Source organism: Platalea leucorodia, assembly GCF_965183815.1.
Source record: "Platalea leucorodia genome assembly, chromosome: 5".
NCBI lineage: Eukaryota > Metazoa > Chordata > Aves > Pelecaniformes > Threskiornithidae > Platalea > Platalea leucorodia.
The window spans coordinates 1,859,082-1,887,080 of record NC_138827.1 but is presented as its reverse complement, the minus strand read 5'-3'; the positions used below and the strand labels follow the sequence as shown (position 1 = coordinate 1,887,080).

At 58.3% G+C, this 27,999-nt stretch overlaps 1 protein-coding gene across 1 annotated transcript; it reads right to left on the bottom strand.

The window, feature by feature from the left end:
- Position 1: 1 nt before the first annotated feature.
- PPL (periplakin) lies at positions 2–27,809 on the bottom strand (the record flags this gene model as incomplete). Its single annotated transcript, XM_082311888.1, has 22 exons — positions 27,703–27,809; positions 17,392–17,491; positions 16,672–16,826; positions 16,039–16,159; positions 14,954–15,079; positions 14,624–14,665; positions 14,335–14,496; positions 13,779–13,886; positions 13,150–13,245; positions 11,383–11,505; positions 10,292–10,438; positions 9,286–9,437; positions 8,636–8,733; positions 8,196–8,353; positions 7,075–7,253; positions 6,833–6,971; positions 5,839–6,032; positions 5,323–5,473; positions 4,937–5,020; positions 3,958–4,074; positions 3,194–3,286; positions 2–2,686 (listed from the first exon to the last, which is right to left on the bottom strand). The coding sequence occupies exons 1-22, from the start codon at positions 27,762–27,764 to the stop codon at positions 2–4; spliced, it is 5,292 nt and encodes a 1,763-aa protein (XP_082168014.1). The 5' UTR covers positions 27,765–27,809.
- Between the last annotated feature and the right edge of the window lie 190 nt (positions 27,810–27,999).

Here is a 27,999-nt window from a genome sequence, read left to right as displayed (position 1 = left end):
TCTAAAGTGGAGGGAGCGCTGTGTAATTACTTCCGGACACCAAGACTGCCAACTCCTGGATCGACATCTCCTTGTTGAGGTAACTGTTGTACTGAGCCGCGGTTAGCCTTCCGCTCTTCAAGGCATCCTCAATTGAGAACTCTCTACCAGACTTTCTGTCGAGGATCACGGACGATTCCCCATTGGGACCCTTTATCGAGATCTCCTCCCAGTCACATTCCTGACTCTTCAGTTTGACAAACAGGCTCCATTCAATGAGGCCAAACACATGAGCTTCCTCTGGAGACATTTCTTTTCCTGTATCGGGGTCGATGACCACAATGGAGCGCCTCAGGTGGTTCTCTCTTTGTTCCCTCTTGATAGCCACCGTCTTGAGGCGATTCTGGAGTTGCTCAATCTCTGCATCTTTTTCTCTGGATAACTGCTTCAGATCATCTAACTCTCTTTCCAAAGCTTGGAATCTGGAGTCCAGGTTTATTCCACTGTCCACGTGGGTCATGTTTCTCAAATCCCGAGCTTCTGTTGCTGTGAGTTCAATCTCTGACTGCAGTCTCCTTGTTTCCATCAGCAGGTTCTGTTTCTCAAGGTGTAGTTTGTGGTTTTCCTCCCTTAATAAGTCTAGCTCCTTTGATGACTTGGAGTTGTTGAATTCCACCTCGGACAGCCTGGTTTCGAGGCGGTTGATATCTGCATCTAGCTCCCTCTTACGCCTACTTTCTTCCTCCAGATTGCTCTTCAGCTTTTGAATCTCGTACTCCGTGTCTCCTTTGTCCACTTGGACGCTCTCTGAAAAGACCACTTTCTCTTTGACCTCCATCTTCTCCAAAGAGAGGAGCTTCTTTCTCAGGGCTTCTAGTTCAGTTTGCAGGACTTGTCTCCGGTGCTTCTCTTCTTCTAGCTCCAGCTTGAGGAGGGAGTGCTCCTTCTCTTGCTGGGGATCTTGCTGAAGGATCACTTTCTGTTTCACAGTCACTCGTTCTGTTGTCTCCCTCTCCTGTTCTTCCAACTCGTTCAACCTAATCTTCAGCCTCTGCACCTCCAGTTCAGCCTCTCTGCGGGCCTGTCTCTCTTTTTCAAGTTCTTCTAGCTGACGCTCTAGCTCAGACCGCCTCCTCTGCAGCTTGCGGAGCTCTTCGCGGAGGCAATCAATTTGCTTCAGCTCGCTCTCAATGCTCTGAGAGAAGGAGTTGACTTCGGCTTTCAAGGCAGGATCTTGCTCGTACTTCACTACTTCCTGTTGGACCACTTTCTCCTTCACCTGGGAAAGTTCTTCCTCCTTCTGTCTTACTTTCTCCTCTTGGAGTAGCCGCTCCCTCTCCAGGTCAATGTGTTTCATCTGTTCATCTGCTAGCTGCACTCTCAGAGACTCTACCTCCTCTCTGGTCTTGGGGTCTTCCCGAAACTGCAGAATTTCTTGAACAACTTCCTTCGTATGCACTTGAGGTTTGGTATCTTTCAAAGCTTGTATCTCTTGTTTCAGCTGGTAGATCTCCAGGTCGGCTCTTTCAATTGCTCCCGTCCTCTCTATGATTTCCTCCCGGAGTCGCTGTAGCTCCTTTTCAGTTTCTGGATCATTCTTGTACTTAATGACCTCCTTAATGACTTCTTTGACTTCTACCAGTGGCCCTCTGTTCCTCAGAGCAGCCAGCTCATTCTGGCAGCTCTTCAGCTGTTCGTCACCACCTCGGTATCTCCTCTCCTGCTCTACCAGCTCCAAACGGAGGTTGGCAACTTCATTTTCAGCCTTGGGATCTGGGCGCACAATCTCACGCACTTTCTCCTGGACAACCACCTTGGCGTTCTCTTCCTCCAGCAGCTGGATCTTCCTGAGCAGCTCAGCCTTTTCCCGCTCGTTGGAACGACCCTTGGACTTCTCATCTTCATACTGGCGCCGGAGCTCGTTCACCTCTCTCTCAATGGCCGAGTCTTTCTCAACCTTCAGCACCTCCTTGATGGTAATTTTGCCCTCGGCGATGGCCCGTTCCTTCTCAAGACGTCTGAGCTTGTCCTGGAGGAAGCTGAGCTCTTCCTCGTGCTTCTGCCGAAGGGCGCTCTCCCTCTGCTTGCTCTCTTGCAACATGCGGAATTCCATCTCCAGCTGGGGATCATTTTGCAGCTTCAGCACCTCCTTCTCCGTTACCTTCTCCTGCTCTTTGTTCTTCTCGCTGGACAGCACAGCAATTTGTTGGCGTAAAACGATGACTTCATTCTCTCTGGTTCCTTCCTGCCTCCTGAGCTCTTCCAATTCTTCTTTGAGCTTCAGGATTTCATCAGCTTGAGCCTTATCTTGTTCAATACGCAGTACCTCTTTCACTATATACTCCTGTCCTCCTTCCCTCTTCTCGTGCTCCAAAACGCGCAGCCTGATTTTAAGAGCCTCCAGCTCGTCCTGGAGCACCTGGTTCTTGCGCTGCTCTTCTGCTAGGTTTTGCTGCAGTTTGTGGAAGCTCTCCTCCAGCTGAGGGTCCGGCACTTTCTTCAGCAGTTCTTTCTTAACAACAGTTTCTTGGGGCTTCTGGTTTTGCAGGTGGACGATGTTGTTCTGAATGGCTTTGATCTCCGCTTCTAGCTGTTGCCGACGCTGAGTCTCATCCTCAAGCTCTTTCTTCAATTTCCAGACTTCTTCCACGGGCCTTATGGATTTTTTGGTCTGGAGAAAGTCTTGTGTCATTTGAACCTCTGGTTGCTGTTGTTGAAAAAAGAATGTGTAGTCAAAAAAAAAAACCCAAATAATCATACTTTTGGTGCTTATTTCCAGTGCCTCCTGTGACAAAACGACAGGAGGATGTTGAGCTTGGTTAATGGAGGTTGCCTATTGCAAACGCTGAACGGGGGGATTTGCAAACAGGCTGCTCTTGAACTGCTCTGTGGATTCCCAGCCTGAGAAACGCTTTCTGCGATGCCTGTTGCTGTCAAAACAAAGCTTTTAGCCACAAGGGCCACTAATTCTGGCATGGGTTTGGCAAAAGGAGCGCTAAAAATGATGTGGAGCTTCCTAGGGTGAGTGCCAGATGGGACTGGGAAAGGCGGAGGGGTCGTCTACCTGATTTAAGTGCCTGCTGATGAATGATTTTGGAGGCATGAAACACTAGCTAGATTTGTTTCCAGTTCAACTTGTAATAGCGAAGGCACACGTGTAGATTATTTACTCGCCTGTCCTTTTAGTATCGCGTTGCTCCTGGTGATGGCTTACCTGCCGCAGGAGGCTCTGGGCGAACTCCAGATTCTGCAGCCTCTGTTTATTCACAGCATTTATTTCGGTGAACTTGGCTGCCAGAACAGCTTCCTACGGAACAAAAATGCATGGAGAAAAGGTGGTGGAACCAGGGGTGCTTGGTCAAGACTTGCTGAATAGAAGCAACAGCCAGGCCCTAAAGAAGTAACCCTGGGTGCTCTTCTAAAAACCTTCTACAGCAGTGACCTGCCAAGCTTTGGGGGAGGAAGAGCAATTCTCACGCACGCACGCTCTCACGGTCGTACCGTACGTTTCCTATTCGAGATATGTGAAAAGAGATGCAGCCGAGGAAGAACGGGGTGGACGCTTCTGGCTGCCTGCCTTGATAGGCAGGAGGAGTTTGAGGCAGGTAGCAGATCCTGCATAAATAAGTAGCTTGTGGCCTGTTCTCGCTGTGTTTCTATCTAGCATGCAGTCCTCGGTGGTGAAATCTCACTCGCTCTTTGAAAGCCTTGGGAGGGGAAAAATTTTGGGGTTTTGCCCCTTTCAGAAGGGAAGCGCTAAATCCAGTATTTCCCCTGTCTCATTCTGGCCAGCCTAGTCCAGAAAAACTGATGGGTTAAGAATGATGAAAAATCCCTTCTTTCCCGGATTCTCTGCCCTCCCCTGCAGCCCCCCCTGGGACCAAGGTCGCCGACAGTAAATACAACTGTTTGCAAAATCCCCGTTGGTCCCGTAAGCTGTCATCTCCTTTAGCTCCCTGTAGGCCACCCCTTATTTACCTCCTCTTTCACTTTCGCGGCTGGAGACTGGAGCCTGGGCTTCTTGCTCGTGTACCCATTCCGGCCGTTCTCTAGGTCGAGGATGGACCGTAGCTTCTCTGCTTCCAACTCATAGTCCTGTGGGAAGAAGTTCCCAGGAGGAAAGGGAGGTTACTGGATCCCCTTCATGCACAGGGCCCTCCTAAACCATGGCTTTAATGACTTCTTCCCTTGATGTGTGTCAAGACCTTTCAGTTGTCTTACTGATGCTGGGCTTGGAGTGGAAACCCTCCTTTCACAGACAATAAATCTGAGCCATGTCAACATCGGAGCAGATATAACCTGGTTTTAGCTCATCAGTTGACTGAGCAAGGGCAGTAGGCTTGCTTTAGGTGGCTCCTTGTAGGAGGTAGGTGATTCTGCTCTGCTCTGGAGAGACCCCCTGGAGCCCCGCGTCCAGCTCGGGGGTCCTCAGCACGGGAAGGACATGGAGCTGTGGGAGCGGGGCCAGGGGAGGCCACCGAAATGCTCCGAGGGTGGCCCAGCTCTGCTGTGAGGGCAGGCTGAGAGCTGGGGGGGTTCAGCCTGGGGAGGAGGGGGCTGCGGGGAGACCTCACTGCGGCCTTGCCGTGCTTAAAGGGGGCCGACAAGAAAGGGGGGGACAGGCTTTTTAGCAGGGCCTGTAGCGACAGGACACGGGGGGAGGGTTTGAAAGTGAAGGAGGGGAGATGCAGACTGGATAGAAGGAAGAAATTGTTTACGCTGAGGGTGGTGAGGCACTGGCAGGGGTTGCCCAGAGCGGTGGGAGATGCCCCATCCCTGGCAACCTTCAAGGCCAGGCTGGCCGGGGCTCTGAGCACCCTGATCTGGGTGAAGCTGTCCCTGCCCCTGGCAGGGGGATGGACGGGATGGGCTGGGAAGGGCCCTGCCAGCCCAAAGCGCTCTGTGACTCTGTGATTCTATGCTAAAGTTCTCCCACCGGCAGAATTGCAGTCCTTACCTTCACTGCCTGCTGGTACTGCTGAGCTGTGGCAGAGACCTTCTGCACCTCCTGTTCCTTGCTCGCAATGTCGCTGAGGAGCGCCTGGCATGCACAGAGAGACACGTCAAAGGGAATGCAAAAACCAAACGCTTCGTTCAGCCTTTTTGAGGGTTGCCATTAAAATTAGAACACTGGGAATTACAACCTTCTCGAGCTGCCCTGCTACATGTAAATAAGCCACAGGTAGGACAGTGGGACCTTGTAGCGTAAAAATAAATAAAGCTAATAAGTATTTATATTTTTCTATTTTATGTTCAGGGGCTATCTACGTTCTAGTCATTATTTTTTAGCGTTGTTCCTTCTCCTCTCCCCATGGAGCCCAGGGCGCTCTCAGAAAGAATTACCGCTTGGTTCTTCAGCTTCATTTCCACTTGCTGGATGCTGTCGGTCTCCTGCGGCTCGTAGTTAGGTATGTTGCACAGGAACTGGCTGACCTTGTCGTAGTTGGTGCGGTAGTTGGAATAGGCACTTTTCGCTTTCTGCAGGGTCTGCGTTCTGTGGGGGAAATCAGCTCAGCTTCAGTACTATCACATCTCTCGTCTTCTGCAAACACCTCATCACCCGTCCCCGCTTCCCCCGCTCCCTAAAGACGCAGGTTTGAGCCAGAGTTGTTCTCTCGCCAACGTCCCCATCTCTGTTGCACGAGCACTTAATCCTGAAGGCTGCCCAGATCTGCCCAGCCAGTGCATGCCAGGAGCCTCTCTCTCCTTCCTTAGCCCGCCCTGGAAGCCCTTCTGCAACTGCTCATTCCCATGACGGTGTTAAGCCTCTTCCAGATTCAGTGTGCTTCCACCTCCGCTGTAAACATCCCGGCTCTCCAGGCTGGTCCAGTCCTACCTAGATCCTCTCCTCTGTCTTACCTGTGGTCGATTTGCTTGCTGAGGTTGTTGAAGCGCTGGTTGAGTTTGTAGAGCTCAGCTTCTTGCCGTTCAATGTCGGGGCAGTGCTCCTGGAACTTGCTGGCCAGAGTGTTGGAGCACGTCTTCGTCCTTAGCAAGTTCTGCTCTGCTTCATTGAGCAGGAATCTCTTGGATTGGAGCTCGGTGCCCATGGCCTGTGGAAAAAGCAGGATAGAGGGATTCTCCGGGGTTGCACACGTGCCAGGCTTTTGTTACGGTTCCCCATCAACTCCAGCTGGAGCTGCAGAGGATGCTAAGGAACGGCTGAGCTGCAGCAGCGCTACAGGTTGTGGAGAAAAGCAAGTTAGGGGCTGGCATCGTAAGCAGAGCCATCTGGTAAACCTGATGGGGAGAAAAGCTAGCTCTTGCTCCCTTCTCCACCTGGTAATCTTTAAAAGCAAGCGTACTATGTGCAAAATATTTGGTGCTCCTCACGTGAGCCTTAAACCCTGCTCCTGCCAGTGCAACAGCTCCAGAAGGAGCTGTGAAAGCTTGTGCGCGCTAGTCTGAACTTGGGGACTTGATGGAAAAGCTGAAGAAAGACGTAAAATTCTGGCCGAGCCAGCTCTTGGCCTTTCTACCAGAAGGATTGCCAGTTTTGGTCGGTAGCTTTTCCTAGTGATAACGGTTCTCAGAGCCTTGCTAGGTCCATCTCTTTCATGTATCAGACCTTTGCGTCGCTTTTCCCAGACCATTTTATCCCTCACTTCTCCATTAGTCCTTTCGTCAAATCACAAGTATTCAACTGGCGTTTTCTTTCTGGTTTGGGGATGGGAACGGTTCGCGTTTAAAGTAGGCGGGGATCACCGCAGTTAACGTGGGGTCTCGTCTCCAGCTGGGGGAGGCCGTCCCTGTACCAACTGATTGAAGCTTGTGACCTGAGCAGCTTTTGGAAAGTGGGTTTGTACGTGGAGCATGTCAATAGGGTAGAAAACTGGCTGGAGACAGCACTCACCAGCAGCTCTTCTTTCTTGCGGTCTACCACCCGCAAATCCTCTGGTACCGTGTCATCTATGACCAGTTTGTTCTCATAGGTAGACAGCAGGTCTCGGCCTTGTTGGAGGCTCCTCTCGAGGTGCATGGCCACTTCAACTCTGTACGGACACAAGAGGAAAGGTGTTTAAGCACGCCTGCACCCGTCTCCTGCAGGATCCTACGTCATGCCGGGCTCAAGCCGTGACTTAAGCCATGACTTACTTCTCTTGGGCAGCGCTGAGCAGCTGGACCACGCGGTCGTACTTCTTGTTGGTGTTCTCCACCTTGTTCTTTACCAAGGTGGCACTGCCAGTGTTTGGCACGGATTCGATGAAGACCTCACACTCCTGGATCTTCCTCATTTTCTCGGGTTCAATGCGACGGACCTCATTGGTGATGTTCTGCAGTAGGAACAAAACCTTTGAGCAATTGAACCTAAGACCTTGTGGCTACGTGACGGAGAAGGTGACCCTTGGCTGCCCAGTGTGAGAAGAGAGGTCAGGGCTGAGGGCTTGTGTTTGATGGCAGGTGCCTTTCAGCCCTGTAGGGGAAAAAAGGATATTTTCTGTTGACTTTCTGTTTACTTTTATCTCTTCTGGGGCAGGCTAGCTCGCCCTTAGCAAGGAAACTCTGGCTGGGGAGTGGTTCCCACCAGCTCTAGCTCTGTTGGAAACGTGCTGGACTCATCCGGACCGTTGGGCTCTGCAGCCTGACGGATGAGTTCTTGCCTGGACATCAAAGCGCTGCAGGCAGTTGGAGCAATTTGCTTTCACTTGTGGTGGCCCTTGGGTTTTGCCACAGCCCTCGGCAGGTGATGTAACCCGGACCTGAACTTCCTCCGAAAGCAAGGGAGGTTTGTGGCACGGAGCCTGGCCTAATTAGGGGTCTGAAGGAGGGGAAAGGAGCAGGATGCCACCAGCACCGGAGCCTAGCGCAGCAGGTCCACAGGGAGAACCAGTGCATAAGTGTTTTCCTGCCCCTTTCTGAGCTGGTGATGGTGGTGGCAAAGTTAACGTCCCTGCTGTGCTCAGAATATGGGCAGGATCAAAACCTGAGGGCTCCCTTCTCTTCCTCACAGCCCACACTCTCCACCCATCACCTTTTTCCCATTGAACCTTCCTGGGACTGAGCTGGGCCAGGAGCTGAGCAAAGGTTTTTGGCTTCTGAGGCTGCTCCAAGGGCTGCTCCCCACCTCCGCTGGAAGAAGCAGCCAGCTGTAAGCATCACTCCGTGCCCGCATGCTCCTGGGCTCAGGGCGCGCTTACAGCACCCAGCAGACTGAGGACCACCCTGGGAGCACGGTCCCTGTACGTTACCGTCTGCCCGCTTCCACAGCCCCCTACCTTCAGCTCCTTGGAGCGCTCGGTGCTGTCCTGCACAGCCCGGCTCTGCTCCAGCGGCGGACGGAGGTTTGCCGTTATTGCTTTCTCCTGCTTGTCCAGGTCGCTGTTCACTTTCTCCAGCCCTGCCAGAAGCTGGCGCCCCCGAACCGATGCAGCATCTGGATAATGAGGAGGGACCAAGTTAAAGCTGGTTGGAAACTGCGTCTAGGCTCAGTCCCGCTGGTGAGTGCAAAACCCGCATCCCCCTCCGCTCCCTGAGCCCTGCCTGCTGTTACCGCAGCTCTGCCCCTGCACGCGTCCCAACACTGTTGACCCCAGGACCCTGAGGAGATGGGAAGCTCTTGGTGACACCCCCACTAAGATGGGCCACCACCGAAGTTCAAGGCTACAGCAGCCTTTTTGTGCCTGGGAAGCCCCAAGCTGCCCTTCCAGAGCCGCACCTCCAATGCTGTCCGCCTTCAGCCCCTCGTAGCGCTGCTGGAGGACGTTCTTGCAGTTGGACGTCTTCTCCTTCACGGTCACGTAGTGATCGGCAATTCTGCAAAACGGGATGACGTGGGCGTGAGGTCAGAGTCAGGCCCTCGGCCCCTCCGTCCCCCTGTCACCCATCCCGGCGCTGCTCCGGGAAGGAGGCGCGGCTCTGGAGGGGCTCGCGGGACCCGGCCGCAAGTGGGGGACAGGCACCATCACCCCATGTGGGCGAAGGGGCAGAGCAGCGTCTTCACTGGAGGGGTGAGAGCAGGGGAGAGGCACCAAAGGCAGGTACCTGCCTGCTGAGGGAGAGGTGGGCAGCTCCCCCCGCCGTAACGGCTTCCCAGAGGGTGGGGGGACCTGGATGGCTCTGAGCTGGCCCCACTTTTACAGGTGGGATTTTGTGTGCAAGCAGGGGGGTGCAGGAATCCCTCCTGGAGGAAGCCTGAGGCTTCGAGCAGGCATGGCTTCGCTGCGGGAATCAGGGCAGGAGCCCCCCGTCAGCGCTGCCGGATGGTGGGGCGCAGTGCCGGTGGCATGGCCTGGGGCTGGTGAAGGCAAGGGCAAAGGCTGCCGGGGCGGCGGGAGGGTCCGGCACGGCAGGCTGGGGGGTGCGTACCGGTCTGCCAGCGCTATGGCTTCTGCGTCAGGCGGGGGGATCATGAAGCAGACCCCCGGGGCGCTGATCTTCTCTCCTGAGCTGTCTGCCACTTCCCAAACGTCTCCGCTGTTTTTCTGCAGGGTGTACTGGGCTCCTCGGCTTATCTGGCCCTGGGGGACAGGAACCGGTCACGGCAGCAGGCCAGGAGCCACCGCCTGCCCTGCTCCATGCCGGCAGCCCCGGGGAGCCGCGCTTGCGGGGCGGCAGGACCGGCATAAAGCCCGGTCCCTTCTCTCTGCGCCCTTTTGCTTATCCAAGTATCTGCCGCTTGCAGAAATCTCATGTGCCTGCTCCTCCCTCCCCTGAGCCTCCAGGTATGAAGCCATGCTTCCTCTTGCAACAGCCATGGCAAGCGATTTCCCACTAGGGCAGAGATGAGGAGGCGTTTCCAAGGCTGTGCTGTGGCTTTCCTTTTCGGAGAAGCAGGCAGCTGAGTCAGCCCGAGCCGCTCGCTCCTCTCCGGGCCCCTGCCTGGTGTCTGCCAGCTTTGCTGTCCCATCCCTTCGGTCAGCCTCTCAGTCCTGCAAAGACTGATGCCGTGACGGTGGGGATGGGGGACACAGATGCGCTCACCGGGACTGCGCCGGTGACGTTGGGGTGAGTTTCTTTGATCGGAAACACGCCCAGACATCTTCACCATCCCAGCGTGGGGAGCGTGGGAACATGACAGAGCCGGGCTGGCGTAACCTCCCGAAGGGCGTGTGATAGGCACGCTGTCCGCAGGGCGGACGGAGGCTGCGTTTCCCCCAGACCCCTCCTGCACTGCTCCTCCTGAGCTGCAAAACCTGCTCTCCCACCGGGGCGAGCACGACCTTCGCCTTGTCCCTGCTGCGGGAGACATCGCTGCTTGGGCACTGGCAAAAACTGCTCCTTCCCATGGTGTCTCCTCCATCCCCAGTGCCCCCCGAGGAGACGGTCCCCCAGCAGCACCTCTGCATTGCTCGTGGGACGAGGGAGATGTTACCTGCTCGCCTTCGTACTCGCAGAGAGCCTCCACGGGGATGGGCTGGAGCGGCATCTCGCGGCGGTACCGCAGGGGCAGGACGTGCTGGCTGCGCTCCTGCAGGGACTTCACCACCGCCTCGTACTTGTCCATCGCCTTCTCCTGGTCCTAGCACAGAGTAACGACCAAAACTTGTAGGGAAACGTGGGAGGAACGAGCTCCTGGGGTCTGCCTGTTAGGGAAGGGCTGGGGAGGAGCTCGTACCGACGGTGCCGGGACAGAGACTGCGGCTTCTCTTTTGCTTATGCTAGTGAAAACATCTCCTGGGCCCTGCTCTGCAGCCGTCGTGTTCCTACACCAAGTGTTCCTGCACTCTCCTGCCTACTTTTGCAGCCAGGCAGAGGACCGGGGCTGTGCCCGTGAGTTGCCATGCCTCGGCACTAGCCACCGGGCAGTAACAGGCACTCCTTGGGGTATGGTCCACATCTGCCTGGCCACGTGTCGATGGATAGCCCCGTTCCCAGCTGTTGGCTCTAATGAGAGCCCCACGGAAAGGCTCCCCAGCGGTTGCTCTATTTCTAGCTGTACAGGTGGGTATGCCACAACATTGAGTGGGATGGAGCAGGCAGGAGGAGAGGGGCAGCTCTCGGGAAGAGCTATCGGCTGTCCCAGGACACGTGCATCTTCTGGACCTGCTGCAGCATGCTTGGGCTTGGGCTTGGGCTTGGGCTTGGCCAGTGGCTCAGCCCAGCCCTTCCCAAGTGGGCGATCTTGCATCCCGGCTCTCGGCAGCACAGCGAGTTCCACAACCTCCCCTGGCAGCAGGTCTAATTATGCTCCCGCCCTTAAGGAGCGCTAACTCAAGGAGAGAACAAATAAAAACCAACCCAGTGAGCAATTACGTTGCTATGGGAGAGGCGATCTCTAGCTAGAGGGGAAGGAAGAGTCGGGTGAAGGTTGGCGAAAGGGAGGCAGCCCCGTGGTCCGGCTGCTCGCCACGCTGCAAGCTGGGCTAGATGCCTGCTCTGGCAGCGCTGTCCCTCCATCGGGGTCGGAGGGACCCTGGCTGCTGCTGCTGCCTCCCCTGCGGTCCTGCCAGCACCGATACTCACATCCAGCTCCCGGAGGAGAGACTCGAGCTGGTATCTGTCCTTGAACTCTGGGCTAAATTTTTGGTCCAGGTCTGTATCCACTTTCTTCAAGAGCTCCTGGGCATCCTTAGTGTCTTTCTGAAACTGCAGAAAGGCAAAGTCACTTGTGAGAGAGGGTCCTGCTGCAACGTGAAGCAGGCCCAGCCCAGCACCCTGGTCTTTGCTCTGCCTAGAGCAGGGACGGCCACCAGGAGCTATGACGGGCATCCCAGCACTCGGAAGCACATGGAGAAAGGTGAGGAATCGCTATTTCCCACGCTCGGGACGGCAGAGCTAGGGGAAAGACAACCAGGGGCAGTTTATTCCATGCTCTTCTCCTGTGGACTTGTTAAATCCCACCTTTCCCCGCCCTCAATTTTGTTGCACTTGGACAGCATGGCGATGGTGTGTGGCGTCTCCATTGCCAGCGCCGAGGCGAAGGCAGAGCCAAGCCCTTCCACACACAAACCACCCCCCGGGGCAGTTATTCCGGCAGGTACCCACAAAAGGCACTGCCTGGGCTGGGCACCAGGGTTCAGTTTTGGCAACAGACTCATCACGTCGTCAACACGCCCAGGCTGTGGGAAAGGAATCCAGCCTGACCTGCTCCCCTGCAGCGCCTCCCTGGCTGTCGGATGCGATTTATCCAGCAGACATCTGTCTGCTGAGCTCAGCTGGGGCGCTGAGCCCTTGCGCAGGGCTCCCTGGGGGGCGAACTCGGCTTTCTGCAGGTGTGATTTCCCCCCTCGACCTGGTCTGCTGCCGAGAGCAGCATGCAGCCCAGAAAGCCAAGTGTCCCCTGGGCTGCATCCCCCGCAGCGTGGGCAGCGGGGCGAGGGAGGGGATTCTGCCCCTCTGCCCCCTCTGGGGAGACCCCCCTGGAGCCCCGCGTCCAGCTCGGGGGTCCTCAGCACGGGAAGGACATGGAGCTGTGGGAGCGGGGCCAGGGGAGGCCACCGCAATGCTCCGAGGGTGGCCCAGCTCTGCTGTGAGGGCAGGCTGAGAGCTGGGGGGGTTCAGCCTGGGGAGGAGGGGGCTGCGGGGAGACCTCACTGCGGCCTTGCCGTGCTTAAAGGGGGCCGACAAGAAAGGGGGGGACAGGCTTTTTAGCAGGGCCTGCAGCGACAGGACACGGGGGGAGGGTTTGAAAGTGAAAGAGGGGAGATGCAGACTGGATAGAAGGAAGAAATTGTTTACGCTGAGGGTGGTGAGGCACTGGCAGGGGTTGCCCAGAGCGGTGGGAGATGCCCCATCCCTGGCAACCTTCAAGGCCAGGCTGGCCGGGGCTCTGAGCACCCTGATCTGGGTGAAGCTGTCCCTGCCCCTGGCAGGGGGATGGACGGGATGGCCTGGGAAGGGCCCTGCCAGCCCAGAGCGCTCTGTGGTTCTATGCAACGTCTCCCCATGCCGTGTTTTGAGGGTGAGGTACCCCGCGAGATCTCTCTGCTGTCCTGCGGACAAGGGTGCCGACATTGCACTGTGGCTCTTGAACCTCAGCATTGGAGTGGATGCTTTCTGCAAGTTATGCTTTGGCCAAGCAATTACTGTATTTGGCGCTGCTTGAGCAACGATGACTTGTGTTATCAGCTCAACGTGGTCTTCCTAGCCTCAGAACCCCATAGACTAGAGGACTCAATCTCTTCTACCCTGTTTCCAGAGCAGCAGGAGCTTCTGTTTGCTGGGGTCTCCTGCAACCCAGCTCCTACTCTCTGGGCTGGGCAGAGCTCGCTGCCCCTGGGGATCGGGTACCTTGTGGAAGTCCTCCATGAACTTCAGGTGGCTCTCCTCGCAGATCAGCAGGTTGAGGTACTCCTTCCAGTCGGCGTGCACTGCCTCGATGTGAGCCTGTAACACAGGGCCGGGAGGTGAACGTCGGCAGGACACCCCGTGCTAGGGGTGAGCCTGGGCTGCCCACCAGAAAGCACCCGTTTCCCTCTTGAGCAAACAACTCCTCGGCTGCCTGTGAAGCCACCCAGATGCTCTCAGGTCAAAGCTAGGATGGGAATACCGGAGAGCTGGTCCAAAGCTGCGATGCTCCGATGGGAGCGTGGGGATGGGTGGAAGGAGGTGGCAAATCCTGTGGCCTTATGTCCATCTTCCCATAAAAGGTAGAACTTGCCACCATAATTGATCCTTTGTAGGCAGGCACAGGGCAATCACCACAGGAATGAGGAAGATGGGAAGAGCTACTTAGGTTTATCTCGGCTCCTCCAATGGTGTTGACACACTTGGAGGTGAAGGAGACTTTTCCCACTTGGCATCCCGGGAAGTAAAGTCAAGAGTCGTGTTGGCACCAGGTCCCACACTGGAGAGGGGCTGGGTGAGTCCCCCGAGCACCGGGGCAGGCAGGGAAGCTGGAGCCCGTCCCTGATGCTCACCTCGATGGCATTCTTCCCGGGGTGATTCTGGGCCAGCAGCTGATCTCCATCCGCATGCAGCTTGTTGATGGCCTCCTCCTTCTCCTCCAGCTTCCGGTGGATGAAGTTCTAGATGGAGAGAGGCAAGGTACTGATCCCCACGCACAGAGAGGGGACCCTGGCTACTTCAGAGCTACTCTGAAAGGGCCTGAACAGCTCCACAAGACAGAAAGCGTGATGTTCCCCTACTGCAGCTCTCGCTTTTCCTTCCCTTGCAGATGTTGCTAAAGATGTGACTCTTGCCAAGTGAACACTGAGATAAGGGAGAGGAGAATGAGGAAGCTCCCAAGCTTCCGCATTGCTTTATTTCTGGCAGGAGGTAAGGATTAACCTTGCTATCCGTATGCTATCATCTCAAAGTGCTTCATGATGGAGCGGGGGAAACTGAGGCACGGGGAAAGGGACGTTTCCTGCCCCCATCCAACCCCCAGCCTACTCCCCTGGCTCCGTGCCCACCTCCCTTGTTGCAAAGCACCCAGCCGGCGCGGGGCCGGGGAGCACACGAGAGTGCACGGACCTCGTACTGGCGGCGCCGGCTAGGGTAGTCCAGGTTGTGGTCGCTCCAGTCGTAATGGGTCCTGTCCTTCGCCTGCTGATCCAGCCAGTAGAGCTTGTTGGTGCAGCGCTGCATGTAGTCCTGCAGGGAATTCAGATCCTGCTGCCGCTGCTGGGAGCCGGCCTGGGAAGGGTCAGAGGGAGAGCTCAGCCCAAAGCTCCTCTTCACGGGTCCCCTGGGGGTGCCTGGCCGCCCCGGCAAGGGACCCCTGCAAAAGGGCTCTGTCCCCGGGATCTCGGAGGTCTCTTACCAGCAGCTTCTGGTATTTGGCTTGGAAGTCGCTTGTGTATTCCTGGTAATAGAGGAGAAGCAAGGCAAGAGTTAGGAGCATGTCTCTGGAGAGGGGTGGTCTGGCGGGGGCTTGGTGATGGAGGGGGATGTGGGGTTTATGGGATTTGCCTCATGGTAAAGCTAGAGTCGGTGTACGATGCTCAGCTCTAAGGTTAGGCGTGGAGCTGGGTGACCACCCAACCTGGTCCAGGCTGTAGGAGCTTGGATGGTGGGATGCCCTCGCCTTCATCAGTGGCTTGGGATGGGGCTGACCCCACGGGGCAGCAGTGAGAGGGGCAGGAGAGCTGACCTTGTTGCCTTCCTTGGCAATGTGTGGGCCGATGGCCATGACCTCGTTGTGGAAGATCTTGTGCTCTTCTACTTGGCTGTTGACCAGCGGCAGGTCGGTCCCAAAGCCCTTGCTGCTTAACGCATCCTGCGGCCGACAGGAGTTGAGGTTAGCGATGGGGGAACGGGATGCAGCAGCCAAGACCTGGGAAACTCCTCTTGGAGATGGACATGGAGCTGGGCTTGGACGGGCCCCGGCGCTGGCAGCGTGTGGGTGCCTGGGAGCCCATGGGTGAAGGTGGCCGTGCCGGATGGTGGCCATGGGAAGGCCAGTTTGGGGGTTTTAACCCTTTTCTGGTTGGAATAGTGTGGTACTTGGATAAAGCGAAGAGGAAGGGCCACAGAGTCAAGCCCAAAGCAGTGGTGGCTGGGGATGCCAAGCCAAGGACCCGAGAGGAGAGGCTGAGGCTGGTTCAGCCTTGGCAGGAGAAGGCTTTGTGGGGGACTATCAGCATCCTTCCCCTAACTGCGGGGAAGTTGTTGAGTAAACAGAGCCAGGCTCTGCAGGGTGGTGTGTGGTAGGAAGATGAGAGATGACAGGCGTAAATTGAACCAGGGGAAGTGCAGACTGGGTGCAAGGAGAAGCTTTTCTACTCTTTTGGACAGTGGGGTGTTGGAGCACGCTGCCTGGAGAGGGAGTGCGGTCTCTGTCCTCGGATGGAGAAGGGCAGAGGTTTGCCCAAGCCCACCCAAGAGGTCACTGGCCAGGCTGAGCCTTAGGAGCCCATCCCCTGAAGGCCAGGCTGGCGCACACCCCGTGGCCCCCTGATCCTCTGGCGCTTTTCCTTGCTTAACCTGGCTGCTGCCAGCGGTGCCGCTTTGAGCACCGATTCCTGGTGCCACAGCAGCTGGCCTTGTCCCATTGCCTCTGCACCCTCCCCTGCCACCCAGCACCCCGCCTCCTTCCCGTGCCGTTTGCTGCTCCCACTATCAAGCAGCCAAGAAGGTTTCCAGGAGCCTGTTTCTCCCTGGGGAGATGCAGGAGGTCCTGCCTGTCCCCAGCCGGTGCTGCTGGCCAGGCCGTGGCACTGATGGTCCCCTTGGTACCTGTTTCTCCTCGACCACTGTTGACCAGTTGACCTGGGGCTCAATACGCTGCAGGGGGAAGCTGTAGATCTGCTCATGTTTCATCCGCAAGTTTGCCACTCGTTCCTTCAGCTGCCGGATGCTGCGGGAAGGGAAAGGCGAGGGTGGGATGCAGGGCGAGGGCACGGGCTGGCATTAGCATCGGCAGCTGGAGGTGACCCTCTCCCACCCCTCTACGGAGGGGGGCCCTGTCCTTAGGGGACCTCGGAGAGCCCAGCGCTGCCAGGCTGCAGCCGCGTTGTGCAATCGGCTGGGGAGGGAGAGGGCAAAGGCTCCTGCGCACCCGTCCTCTGCCAAGGGCTGCTCAGCTCGGGGCAGGCTGGTACTGAGAGCATCGGCTGCCCGTATGCTGGGCAGACACCACCCCACCGCGCTTCATGCAGAGCTTTATACACGGCCATCAGCAGGCCTGCAGCCATTCTCGCTCTATACCTGCCCGTGGACGGCTGCGGGTTATGCACCTCAATGTGAGCTGGGCTGCGGAGGAGCCCGTGGTGCCTCCCCCCGCTGCAGGCAGGAGCTGAGCAGAGCCCTGGGAGAAGCGTCCTCCCCTCTGCAAGGCTGCGGGGACGGGTTTCCCCCTCTGGTACTCACTCTTCAGTGATCATGTCACCCTGGGGGTGCTTCATGTGCCGGGCGATCGCTGCATCCCCATCCAGCACGTAGAGCAGCTTGTCGGACTCAGTGAGTTTCTGAGCCGTCAGGTCCTTGTACTGCGCGAGCTGGCATGCCTTGATCTTGTGCAAGTCCTGGGCAGGCAGAGAGCGGGGAGGAAGGGTCACGAGGGGAAAAGAAACGGTATCCGAGAGGTCGTCCCACCACGCTGCCTCTGGGTACCGGAGATGGGCAGGAGCTCTGCCGTCTCCTGTCCTCCCAGGGATGTATTTTGCTTTCCCCTCGCCTATGTTGGCCCCGAGGAAGGGCTGCGGCTGGGGGGCTGCGTTGCCCCGGGATGCATCGTACCCTTTGGGAGGAGGAGGATGGTTCAGGCCCCTTCTCCCCCATCCTAGCTGCCTGCTGGGATGCACGTCCAGGGATGCACATCCCCGCTCTGCACGGTGCTGCCCAGCCCTGCGTAGGGAAGAATTTCGGGGCCCCGTCGCCTGTACCACCCTCCCACCTTCTTCCCACGAGCCGGGGGAACCCGTGCATCCCTCTGGCACGGCTCATCGCAGCCCGGGTACCCGCCACAGGGCAGGGCAGCCGCGCACACGTGCCATGGGAGAGGAGACCGCAGCGAAGCGGGAAGGGCTGCGGCAGCGGGGACGGGGCTGCTGGGAGGAGCCCGTGTGCGTGGGGCCAGCGCTCGCTTACGTTTTGCATTCGGGAGTCGGTCTCCACGATGTTTTTCTCCACCTGGTCGGCATTTTTCTGCAGGCGCTCTATGAGCTCGGTCAGCTCTTTGCTGGAGATGCTGGGGAGAAAGAGGAGGAGAAAGAGGGGGACTGGTCACCCCACAAACAGGGCCACAGTCCCAAGCTGCTGCCGGGGGCTGCCCTCGGGGTGCCGTGACCCCGGGGGTGGCCGAGGGCCAGCGGAGCCTGCCAGGCGCTGCAGCTGCGCGTGACTCACTGCTGCCTTTCTAACACTTTCCAAAATACTCGGCTGCTCTGCCAGGAGGGGGGTGGCGGGTGGGGACGTAGCATCTCCCGCACAGCGAAAAGGGGAGCGATGGCGTAGGCGAGCCTGAGCATCCCTTGGCTTCGGAGCAAAAGAGCCGTTTGCAGGGGACCGGGAGAGAGGGAGGGGGGTCCTGCGTGGAGCTGGAGGAGCCTGAGCCCCAGGGAGGACCTGGACCCCGTGCACGCAGGCGAGAGGGCCCGTTTGAGGCTGTTGCCCGTGCCCTGGGCAGCCCCTGCCTGCAGCCCTGTGTGCCCCCCGCGTCAGGGCACAGCCCTGGAGCCCCTGCTGTGCCCCTCCATGCCACGGTCACGGCTTCCTTGCTCTGCAAGGAGTTATTCCCAATTTAAACCAAATACAGGGATGGGACAGCACACAGTGCATCTATCTTTCAGTGCTTTGTCTCTTGCTAGGCACTGGTTTCTGCTCCCAGGGTGACTCTGGTCCAAGCCTCTCCGTTTGCAGCTGGGCTGGCAGGGTGCAAGGCCAGCCCAAATATTCACAGCCCCACTGCAGGGACAGCTGAGCTAAAGCAGAGTCCGAACAACCCGTGACGCAGCTTTTGCATTGCTGGAGTTATTTTAAACATTTCAGCTTCTCGCTGTCGCTTTGGCTGCAAGGTGAGGTTGCAGCATGCCGAGGACCGCGTGCCAGGCGATGCCCGCAGCCTCCTGCTGCGGCTCGGCAGGCCGGCGGCAGAAAGCAGGGTGTGCTCCCCAACAGCCCCTGCAGCTGGAGGGCTCCTAGAGCCAAGGCTGGTGGCAAGGCTGGGGCTCCTGTCCCAGCTGGGCTACTTTGCCATGTGGGCTTAAGCCAAGGGTTGGCTCACTCCAATCCCAACCACCTATAGAGCAGGGATAATGAGCCTTAATGACCTCGTTATGTGGTGGTAGAATTAATCTTTGTATGGTGCTGGGAGGTGTTAATTGCTGTTAGAGCTGCTAGTAGATGAGCTGTGTGTCTCCTGCAAAGGCTGAAGGGCAGTGGGGCAGGCAGGCGGAGAGCAGAGCTGTCTGGTGGAGCACCAGCATCCCGACCGCGCTTGCTCGTGGCGTGGAGGGCTCCTGCGGCAGCTCCTCGTCCCCGGGTGGACAGCCGCGTCCCGCAGCTTTGTCAGCTCAGCTCTGAGGGGTCCTGCAGCACCCACATCCATCACTGGGCAGGGTCTGACCACAGGAACTTCTCCAGGACAGCATGAGGCACGTCCTCCTGCCTTCCACAGCGAGGTGGGCCAAAGCTGAGAGTGGAAATGGCCTGTTGACCAAGGCACTCACAGGATGCTTTGGGCTGGCAGGGCCCTTCCCAGGCCATCCCGTCCATCCCCCTGCCAGGGGCAGGGACAGCTTCACCCAGATCAGGGTGCTCAGAGCCCCGGCCAGCCTGGCCTTGAAGGTTGCCAGGGATGGGGCATCTCCCACCGCTCTGGGCAACCCCTGCCAGTGCCTCACCACCCTCAGCGTAAACAATTTCTTCCTTCTATCCAGGCTGAATCTCCCCTCTTTCACTTTCAAACCCTCCCCCCGTGTCCTGTCGCTACAGGCCCTGCTAAAAAGCCTGTCCCCCCCTTTCTTGTCGGCCCCCTTTAAGCACGGCAAGGCCACAGTGAGGTCTCCCCGCAGCCCCCTCCTCCCCAGGCTGAACCCCCCCAGCTCTCAGCCTGGCCTCATAGGAAATCCTCTGCCAGGGCTTTGCCGTGGCTTCCCCGGGCACGTGCCAGCGCTCGGCTACCAGCAGGTAAGAGCAGTACGTGGCCTCGTCAGTCCTGCGCACCTCGGGGACCACACGCAGTCCCCCACGGGGATGTCTCAGCTTGCTGCCTTTCCAGCGTGGGCACGGGGGGGAAAAAGCTTGGCAAGCCCAGGTCTGGCCAGCCTCCTTCTTGGCGCTGGTGCTGAGCTTCAGGATACGTTCCTGCCTGCCACACGTGCTATCGCTTCCAGTGCAGCAGAACAAAACAAAACCCAGCTCTGGGCTTGTTCCTCCCTACCTCGAACCCTGCCCCGGGCTGCAGGAGCCTTGTAGCATCCGACAGCTCCACAAAAGTTCACAATTCCCTGGGAAGTTCTGGCGTGGGCAGGATTTACACTGATTTTTTTTTTCTTTTTATAGAAGCTGCATCATCAGGATGGTACTCGGCACGGCCGGTGGTTTGTGTCTGTCACCGCTGCTGCTGCCTGCCTGGCACCTCCTGATGAGCGGAGGGATTAGCCCTAATTACGGGCCCTCTCGCATCAGCAGAAACGAACCGAGCGGGCATTTCTGAACAGAGGAGCGAAGGCAGAGGTCGCTGCGAGTCATGCAGCCGGTTGCAGTAATTGCAAGGATGAGCCTCGGTTTCTGTTCGATAATCGCGGCTGGAGGGCGCGGGGGTGCACCGGGCGATGGCTGCGGGTGGCTGGATCCTGCTGCAACGGCAGAAGCAGCTCTTCAAAATCCACGCGGGGGTTTCTTCTAATCTGCATCCTCCCATGCAGGCGTTTGTGTGTCTTCGGATGACGGTTACTCAGAGCTGGCATCTCCTGCATCCTGAGAAAGCTTGCAACCACCAAGGAGCCTTCCTCACCTCTCGCTGATGAACCCAAGGCCACCTGAGCTTTGAGGGCAGGAGAGGCTGATAATCCAGGTGGGAGCTTGGGATGCTTTGCTGTGATAGCCGGGAGCCGAACCGGCACTGAGCAGGGCTCGGGAAGAGCTGGCAGGGCACGCCGGCTGGTCTCCGTGTTCCCTACCTCGGTCCCGGTGTTTTCTAGCAAGCCCATGGATGAATCTTCAGGGTGTCAGTGGATCCATAGCATGGATGGAAAAACCATCCCAAAAAGCAGAAGAGGTTTGGGGCTTTTCTAGTTCTGGTTTTGATTGAAGCTTCTAAATTTTACAGGGGAAATAAAATTAAGCCAGGGATCGTTTGGGATCTGCGGCAACACTGCGCTTCAGCCCCGGCTTCCCAAGCTGTTGCTGCTGATCTGGTCTAGCAGAGCTGAGCCTGGAGCCTCTGCCCAGCCGTCACGCTCGCTTTGCATCAGCAAAACTGATCTCGGGTGCCGGGAAGCAGCAAGTGCAACACCCAGGCCCTGACCCTCTTACTCAGGTACCGGCTTTGCCGGGAGCATCCTCCGCAGCCACGCTGCTGCTGCTGGAACGGCCGGGCCGGTTTGGGACGAGGGTGACGTGTCCGGGCGAGGATGCGCCCCTCATCCCCTTCTCCCCACTCTTCCCCCGGGTCTGAGCCACGAGCTCTAATCACCCCCGTTAATCACCCCGTGCCGCCGGCCATCCCTCCCCAGCCACCCACCCTCCCCGTGACCCGGGGAACCCGGCGCCGGGGCAGAGCCACCCGCCAGCCCCGGCGGTACCGGGGGGGTGGCCCCTTCTCCATCGCTGCAGGGAGCAGAAGCCAGGGCTGGGGGCACGGGGAAGGCAGAGGATGGCGTTTCCCGGTGTCGGAGAGGACGGTTTGCCCGGTAATCCAGAAACTTTGATGTGCAGTATCTGGGTGACCAGGGAAAGGGAAACGCAGAGCTTGCTCGGAGCAAGCAAGGACATGCTCGGTTACAATGTGGGCATGGCTCTGCCGCTCAGCCTCGGCTTTCCCGACGCACGCAACAAGAGCTGTTTGCTCTCTCCACCTCCGTGGTTTACGCCAGAGTCACCGGCCGAGCAGGCGACTGTCACCAGCTGAGGTTTTGGTGCAGGGAAATCTCCCACGGGAGATGGATCTCAAAGCAGCCGCCGCAGCGTCGGGGGAGCTGCTCCTCCGCGCCCCAGCCTGTGCTGAACGTGGCACAGGGGAGCGGGGAGGTCGGTGTGTGCCCCAGCTCACCCCACTGCTGCTGGAAATGCAGAATTAATAAGTGTGCAGCAATAAATACAGAAAAAAGAACCATTTTATAAGAGAGAATAAGATCTCTCTTATTTCTGTATTTATTTCCACATACTTATTACTTCTGCATCTTATTCTCTCTTACAAGATCTCTTATTTCTGTATTTATTTCTGCATACATAACACTTCTGTGCCACTTCATCAACCAACCTGGACATTACTGACCTGAGATCATCAGCCCTGTTAGTAACCTGCCTGCCCCCCCATAGCTGGGTCTGTGTTGGTAAAACACAAGGACGAGCGCGGTCCCTGCGTCCACCTGGATGTCGAGCAGGGTGCCGGAAGGATTGGCTGGGAAAGCTGAAGCCTGGCCGAAATCTCCGTGCCAGGGGACGGAGGAGGTTGGCTTCCCCGTGCCAGGGGACGGAGGAGGTCGGCTTCCCCGTGCCCTTCATCTGCTGAGAGGAGGAAGATGCGGGAGAAGCACAAGACGATGGGCGAAGCGGTGAGGAACCCTTGGGGAAAGGGGTGTGGATGGGATTTGCAGGAGATGGCTCTTTCGGGAAGCTGCTGGGAAGAGCCGCGGGTGCATCTGGGCTTTGGAGCGGAGCAGCTGGCAGGGTAAGGCGAAGGGCTGCCGGGGCCACAAGCCAGGCAGGAGGGGCTGGCCGGAGCACAGAGCGGCGCTGGGGAGGGAGAAGGGCAGGATTTGGCCATAGCCCAGCTGGGAAGGGCAGCGCACGCGCGGCTGAGCGGAGGCAGGAGCAAAGGTGCCCGGGGCACGGCCCTCGCGAGGCTCCGGCAGAGGGAAGGGAAATGCAGAGCTTTCCTGCTAAAATAGATAAGGCTTTGTTTGAAAAATGAAAGAAAAAAAAAAAAAAAAAAAGAGAAGAAAAGCCTGGAAAAAACTGGCTTTGCCATTTCTGGAGAACTTTAACATTTTCTGATCAGGAAGGAAAAAATGATATCACTCGTGAAAGGCTGCGCTCGGCAGAAGCGTTATTTCTGTTCGGCGCTGCCTTGAGCAGCTGTAGCATCGCCCGGCTGGCGCGAAGGGCCCGCGATTATTCCCATGAGGCTTATTCCCGTGAGGAACGGGAGGGGGTTTGGGGCTTCTCCCGGCTGGGGAGCCGGGAGGAGGCAGCTGCTCTGTGGCAGGCTTCGCTTCGGCCATCTGCCGCAATTCTGACCTCGGGTGCTAGTCTCTTTCTCTGGGTTTGGGGGTTTTTCTTTGGGTTTGGGGTTTGGTTGGTTGGTTTTTTTTTTTTTTGGAGAGAGGTTCCCCAAAGACAGATGTGATGATAATTATTGTGACACGGGAACTTTGCTGCTAAACACTGGGCTTTTTTTTCTCTATTCCTACTTTTTTCTCCCTTCCCGTTAGGTTGTGTCTTCACTGATAAGAGCAAGCTTCCCCGCGGCTGGCATCTCCGGGATGTCCACAGGTTCGCACCCGGGCTTGCGCTCGCTGGCAGGCGGTAGGAAATCCCTTTGATTTCTCTGTCTCCTTTTTTTCCCCAAACAAGGAGGCTATTTCACTAATCCCCCCAAGTGAGGACATTCAAATAGCTACTCCTGGAGTTTTGAGTGCTCCAGCTGAACGCGATCCCTGGGAAACTCCTGCTGGGAGCTGGTCCCGTGAGTCAGATCCTTGCTGGGAGGGTTAATGGGAAGGGCTCTGTCCTGCTCCATCCCCCAGCTCAGCGATGCTGGCCGTGCCCCTGCTCTCCTGCTGGGAAACCTTCCCGCAGCAGGAGCTTCTCCAGAGGTGGGACCGCTCGGCCAGGGACAAGTGAGTCGGCTGAGGACGGGGTCCCAGCACGGAGCCCGGTCCTGCTTACCGCATCCCTGTACCGGGATGCACGGACGGTGCATCAGGCAGTCACCGCCTACTGCTGCTCTCCATTCCACCTCCGTTTAATTTCCATTTATACAGATTTCATAAAAAACCATACCCATGTGAGCACCGCTGCTGGAGACCAGACTTTAGGAGGGACTTAAAGGGCACGAATCCTCCAGAAGGCCGCAGCACAGAACTACAAATGCCCTTAAAGCTCCCCGAGCCGCAGCTACCCCTGCATGCTGCTCCCTTGTGCCGCTTGTAACGACACTGGAGCGAAACTGTGGCAGAGCAGAGGACAAGAGGGCTGGGCTATGGCTGGTGTAATTCAGGTTTGGGAGAGATTAAGATCTGGCTCAAAACTCCAGAGCAGCGTGCCGTCGAGCTACCCACGTTAGGGCGTAGCTGGACAGCAGGGTTGCTGTGCTTAGTCCAGCTCGTTTCAATTATATTTATCTTCCCTCGTAGTAATGGTGATATATTATTGTAATGTGCATGGAAATTAAAGCAGAAATAGGCCAGGCGATGGCGAGGCTTGCTCCAGCGTAAATACAGAGCAGCTCCCCTGACTCACCTGCTGTCTGGTCCTTCGTGCTGACTCCAGCCCTACCATGCAGCCTAGAAATGGGTGCCAGCCCCGCAGGCAGAGCCCTCCCCGCTTTGCCCCAGCTGCCCGCACCCCCCTTAGGTGGGGACCGGCTCTCCTGACACCGCCAAGGGTCTCCAGGGCTGGGAGCCCTCCTGGATGGATGCTCTCAGCAGGGGACCCCAAGGACGAACACCTTTCCTGCTGGCAGGAGGGTTTCAGCAGCCACTTCTCAAGGCTGAGCTGTGTTTTCTACCTCCCAAACCTGGATTTTCTAAGAGAGAAACCAACCTCCTTGTTTTCTAAGTGCAGCAAGTGTTTGGTGAAGATAACGGGGAAGGAGGGTGACGGTTTTCGCCCATACTACATCTCTATTCGAGGCTTCTACCTTCCCCTCTTGGGACACACGTATATATACATATGATGTGCTAACACCACAGTAGTCATGGCCAGTCCCAGCTGGATCCAGGCCCTTCTGCTACTGGGATGGGGTGAGCAAGAAGAGCACAAAGCAACCAAATCCATGAGACAAAAGAAATGTCATCATCATCATCATCAGCCACGTTCCCCAGACAAGGTAGGGAGATGCCCACACACCTACTGACATGCCTGGGGTTGGACAGGGCTGGCTGCTGAGCCTGGAGGCCACGAGCCCAGGCCAGAGGTGCAGAGCTATTCCTAAGGAGAGACTTGGCCCCTGGTCCTGCTAATCTGTGCATCCCAAAAACAAAACCACGGGGAACGCCTGCTGAGGAGCATCCCCTGCACGCTGCGGGTAAAGCAACCGCTGGTGCTGAGTGGCGCTGGGAGGTGGAAGGATGGATGGGGATGCGGTCCAGGGCGCTCAGCTCAGAGATCGCTGTGGTTTTCCACCAGCCAAGCCGTGGCACAGCGTGTGGCCAGCGCTCTCCAAGACTCAGCTGGTGTCGCTGAGGACGGACGAGTCGCAGCAGGCCAGAGGACCCGGCACCGACTCATCTTCAAACCATCGTGGTTTTGCAGGATTTAATGCCGCTCCTGTTCTTTCCCCACCATTTCCCTGTTAGAGCTTCAAAGCAGGCTGGCTCTCCTCCTTCCTAACGCTAGCATGGGGCCGACCGGCCTCGAGACGCAGAGGCGGTTGCCGCAAATGGCTCCGTCCTTGTTCGGAGAGGGGTTCGGCTCCCGTGGGGAGCTGCATCCCCGGCATGGCAGCAGGCACGGAGCGGGGAAACCCATCCCTGCCCACCCCGGCCTCTTGCCCGCTCGGGGACAGGCAGGGGAGCTGCTAGAAGCCCATATGCTTCAAGGCGCTTTGGGTGGGAGGCTGAAGGGCCAGTTTGGGGCTGGGGAAGGGTGGCTGGCTGTGTCCAGGGGGACAACAAGCGTTGTTCATGGGCAGATTACAGTGCCTGGCTTGAGCTGCGCAGACTCACGGAGATCTTGACTCTCCAGTGATGCTCATCGAGATGCCCCCATCATGGGAAGGGCTCGTCCCAAGGCTGAAGAAGCCACCAAGACTCAGAGCAGCTCCTCATCAGGCTACAGCCCGCTGCAGGCTGGCGCTGCCTGGGCGATCCCTAACTGAATCAGCTGAGCTCGTAGCCCCGGCTCCTCATTGCTTGCAGGAAACGTTCCAGCACACTTGCACGCTTGCTAAACCGGTGCTCAGTTATTGCCCTGTCGCCGCTGTGCTTTGAAGGCTCGGTCACCGGCGGCACCTTGGCACTAAGCCCTCGTCTAAGGTGCAGCCCCTGCACCCCGGCTGCGCCGCCTCGCTGAAGCGCAGGATGAGGCCGGGCTGTACACGGTGTTGAAATCCCCGTCCCTGTTTACGGCGGGGGCGGTCGGTTGATTTTAGCAGTGTTGCTCTGTTTTTCTAACAGCAAAACTGGGCGGGAGCCGGCTGGGAGCCCGGCAGCGCCTGGAGCAGGGGACGGGGCGGCAGGAGCTCCTCGCTTCTTCGCAATCCTTCTCCAGCAAGTTGTTTAACCGGTCCAGCACCGGCTTCCCCATCTCGACGGTGGGGCTGTTTCCACACGGTGGGAGTGTTCCCTGGATTCACAGATGTTTGTAAACTCCAAAGCAGGAATTAACAAATTGGGGCTAATGAGCACAGCCCTCCCCGAGGTGTGCACGGACAGCCGGGGCGCAGGGAGGGAGGGTGGCCGGAGGCCACAGCCCTGCGCTGCCTCCTCAGCCGCCACCAGCCAGCCAGCAAAATCAGGATTTCAGCCTGGCCCCGAGCCTTCGGAGGTGCTTTGGCACCTGCCCAGAGCCGGCTGGGCTCGCGGGCAGGGCGGCGGAGGGAAGACCGTCTTCCCGAGCCCCATCCGCTGTCAGATGACGTGAGCACGGGGCACCCGGCGCCGGCAGGGCTCGGAGCGCGGCAGCGGGGACCCCGCTGGGGATCACAAGGTGGGTACCCGGCGCAGAGGAGGTCTGACTGCTCCTGCCTCCCAACACCCTAATGCTGCTCAGAGCCCCGAAGCGTCAACCCACGTGTGGCCTTTCTCATTTTCAAGCCTTCCACTAACACCCCCGAAGTCTAGAAGTGCAACTGGGTATTTACACCGTCGTTCGACCATGGGGACGCCGGGGCCATCAGGGAGGCACATGCTGAGCCTCGGAGGGCTCCGTGCCACCCGTCTCTCCCTGGGCAGGAGCCTGGGTGGCCCTGCGGAGCCAGCGGGGCTGTCGGGGGAGCCCGTCCCCAGGGCTGAAGCTGGAGCCTCAGCCTGAGCGGAGGGAGCTCAGCAAATACAACCGCCTGAGCACCCACCGTGCCAGGGCAGCACCCTCCCCTCCCGGGGAACACCCGCGGGCAGGCAGCAGCGAGGGGCTCCCCCAGCTTGGAAGATGTCGGCGCCTGCTGGGCTGACCGGTCCCTTTCTGTGTCCCCGAAGGCACACCAGCCCCTGGGCCAGCTCCCCAGTTTCCTTCCCAAAGGAGGATTTTTGGGAGCAAGGCGGCTGCTCCGAGCCCATCGGCCAGGGCAGGTGCCTCTGGAGAGGGATGGAGAGGGGTGAATAAGCCATGGGCTCAAATCTGCACCAGCCATCCCGCCCCACGTTCTCCAAAGCCCCCGCAGCTCCTCCGGGAAAGGCAGGACACGCTTCTGAATCGATCCCGACATCCACCTCTTTGGAAAAATGTCCCCTGTGCCACCCGCCCTGAGCAGGCAGGGGCTGGGGGCTGCCCTCCCTCCAGCCCCCCTCCTGCGGCAACGCATCGCCCGGCCCGGAGAGGGGCCAAGCTTCTCGGGGAGGGGAGTTTTACATCTTTTCCCTTTTAACAGTGACCTTTCACGGGGCGCATTCAACACGCTGCTCTTTTTTTTTTTTATGACCAGTGCAACCGAAACGCATCCCCATCCCATCAGAAAGAGCTGAGGAAAAGACGATCGCCTGAATCCTCGGTCCTGATGGAACAAGTGGATGAAGGCTGAGGACAGCCCGACTTTTTTTCCCCTAAGATCCGATCCAGCAGACGCCTGGGAAGCGAAGGAACCTGCTCCCCGGAGCTGCCGCCCCTGCGATGCGAGGGGGATTGGGGGAAAAAACCATCTCGGGGCTTTCACCGGGCACCAGAGACGCGGACCCAGCTCGGAGAGGAGCTGCCACCCCGGGGGTTCCCGCACCCCGGGGGTTCCCGCACCCGGGGGTTCCCCCCCTCGGGGGGTGCCCGGGCTCCGCCGAGCCCGGCGCCGGGAGGGGATGCTGCGGGATGGGAGCCCCGGGCTGCGGGGGGAGCGGGGCTGGCCGGGGCCGGGCCACTCACCTCTTCTTCTGCACGGAGGGGCTGTATTTCCCTTTGTTGCGTTTCCTGAAGAGCGAGTGCATCGCGTCCCCGGCCCCGCGCTCCGCCTGCTCGTCCCCCGCCGCCGCCCGCAGCCTCTGCACCGCCACCGGGCCGGGCCGCTCCGGGAGGCGGGGACGGGGCTGCACCGCCTCCTGCCCGCCTCCTGCCCGCCTCCTGCCTGCCCCGGCCCCCCCCGCCCCGCAGCATCCCCCCCCCTCCCCGGCGCTCCCCGGCTTCCAGCAGGGTTTTGGCAGAGCCCAGCGCTCCCAGTTCCAG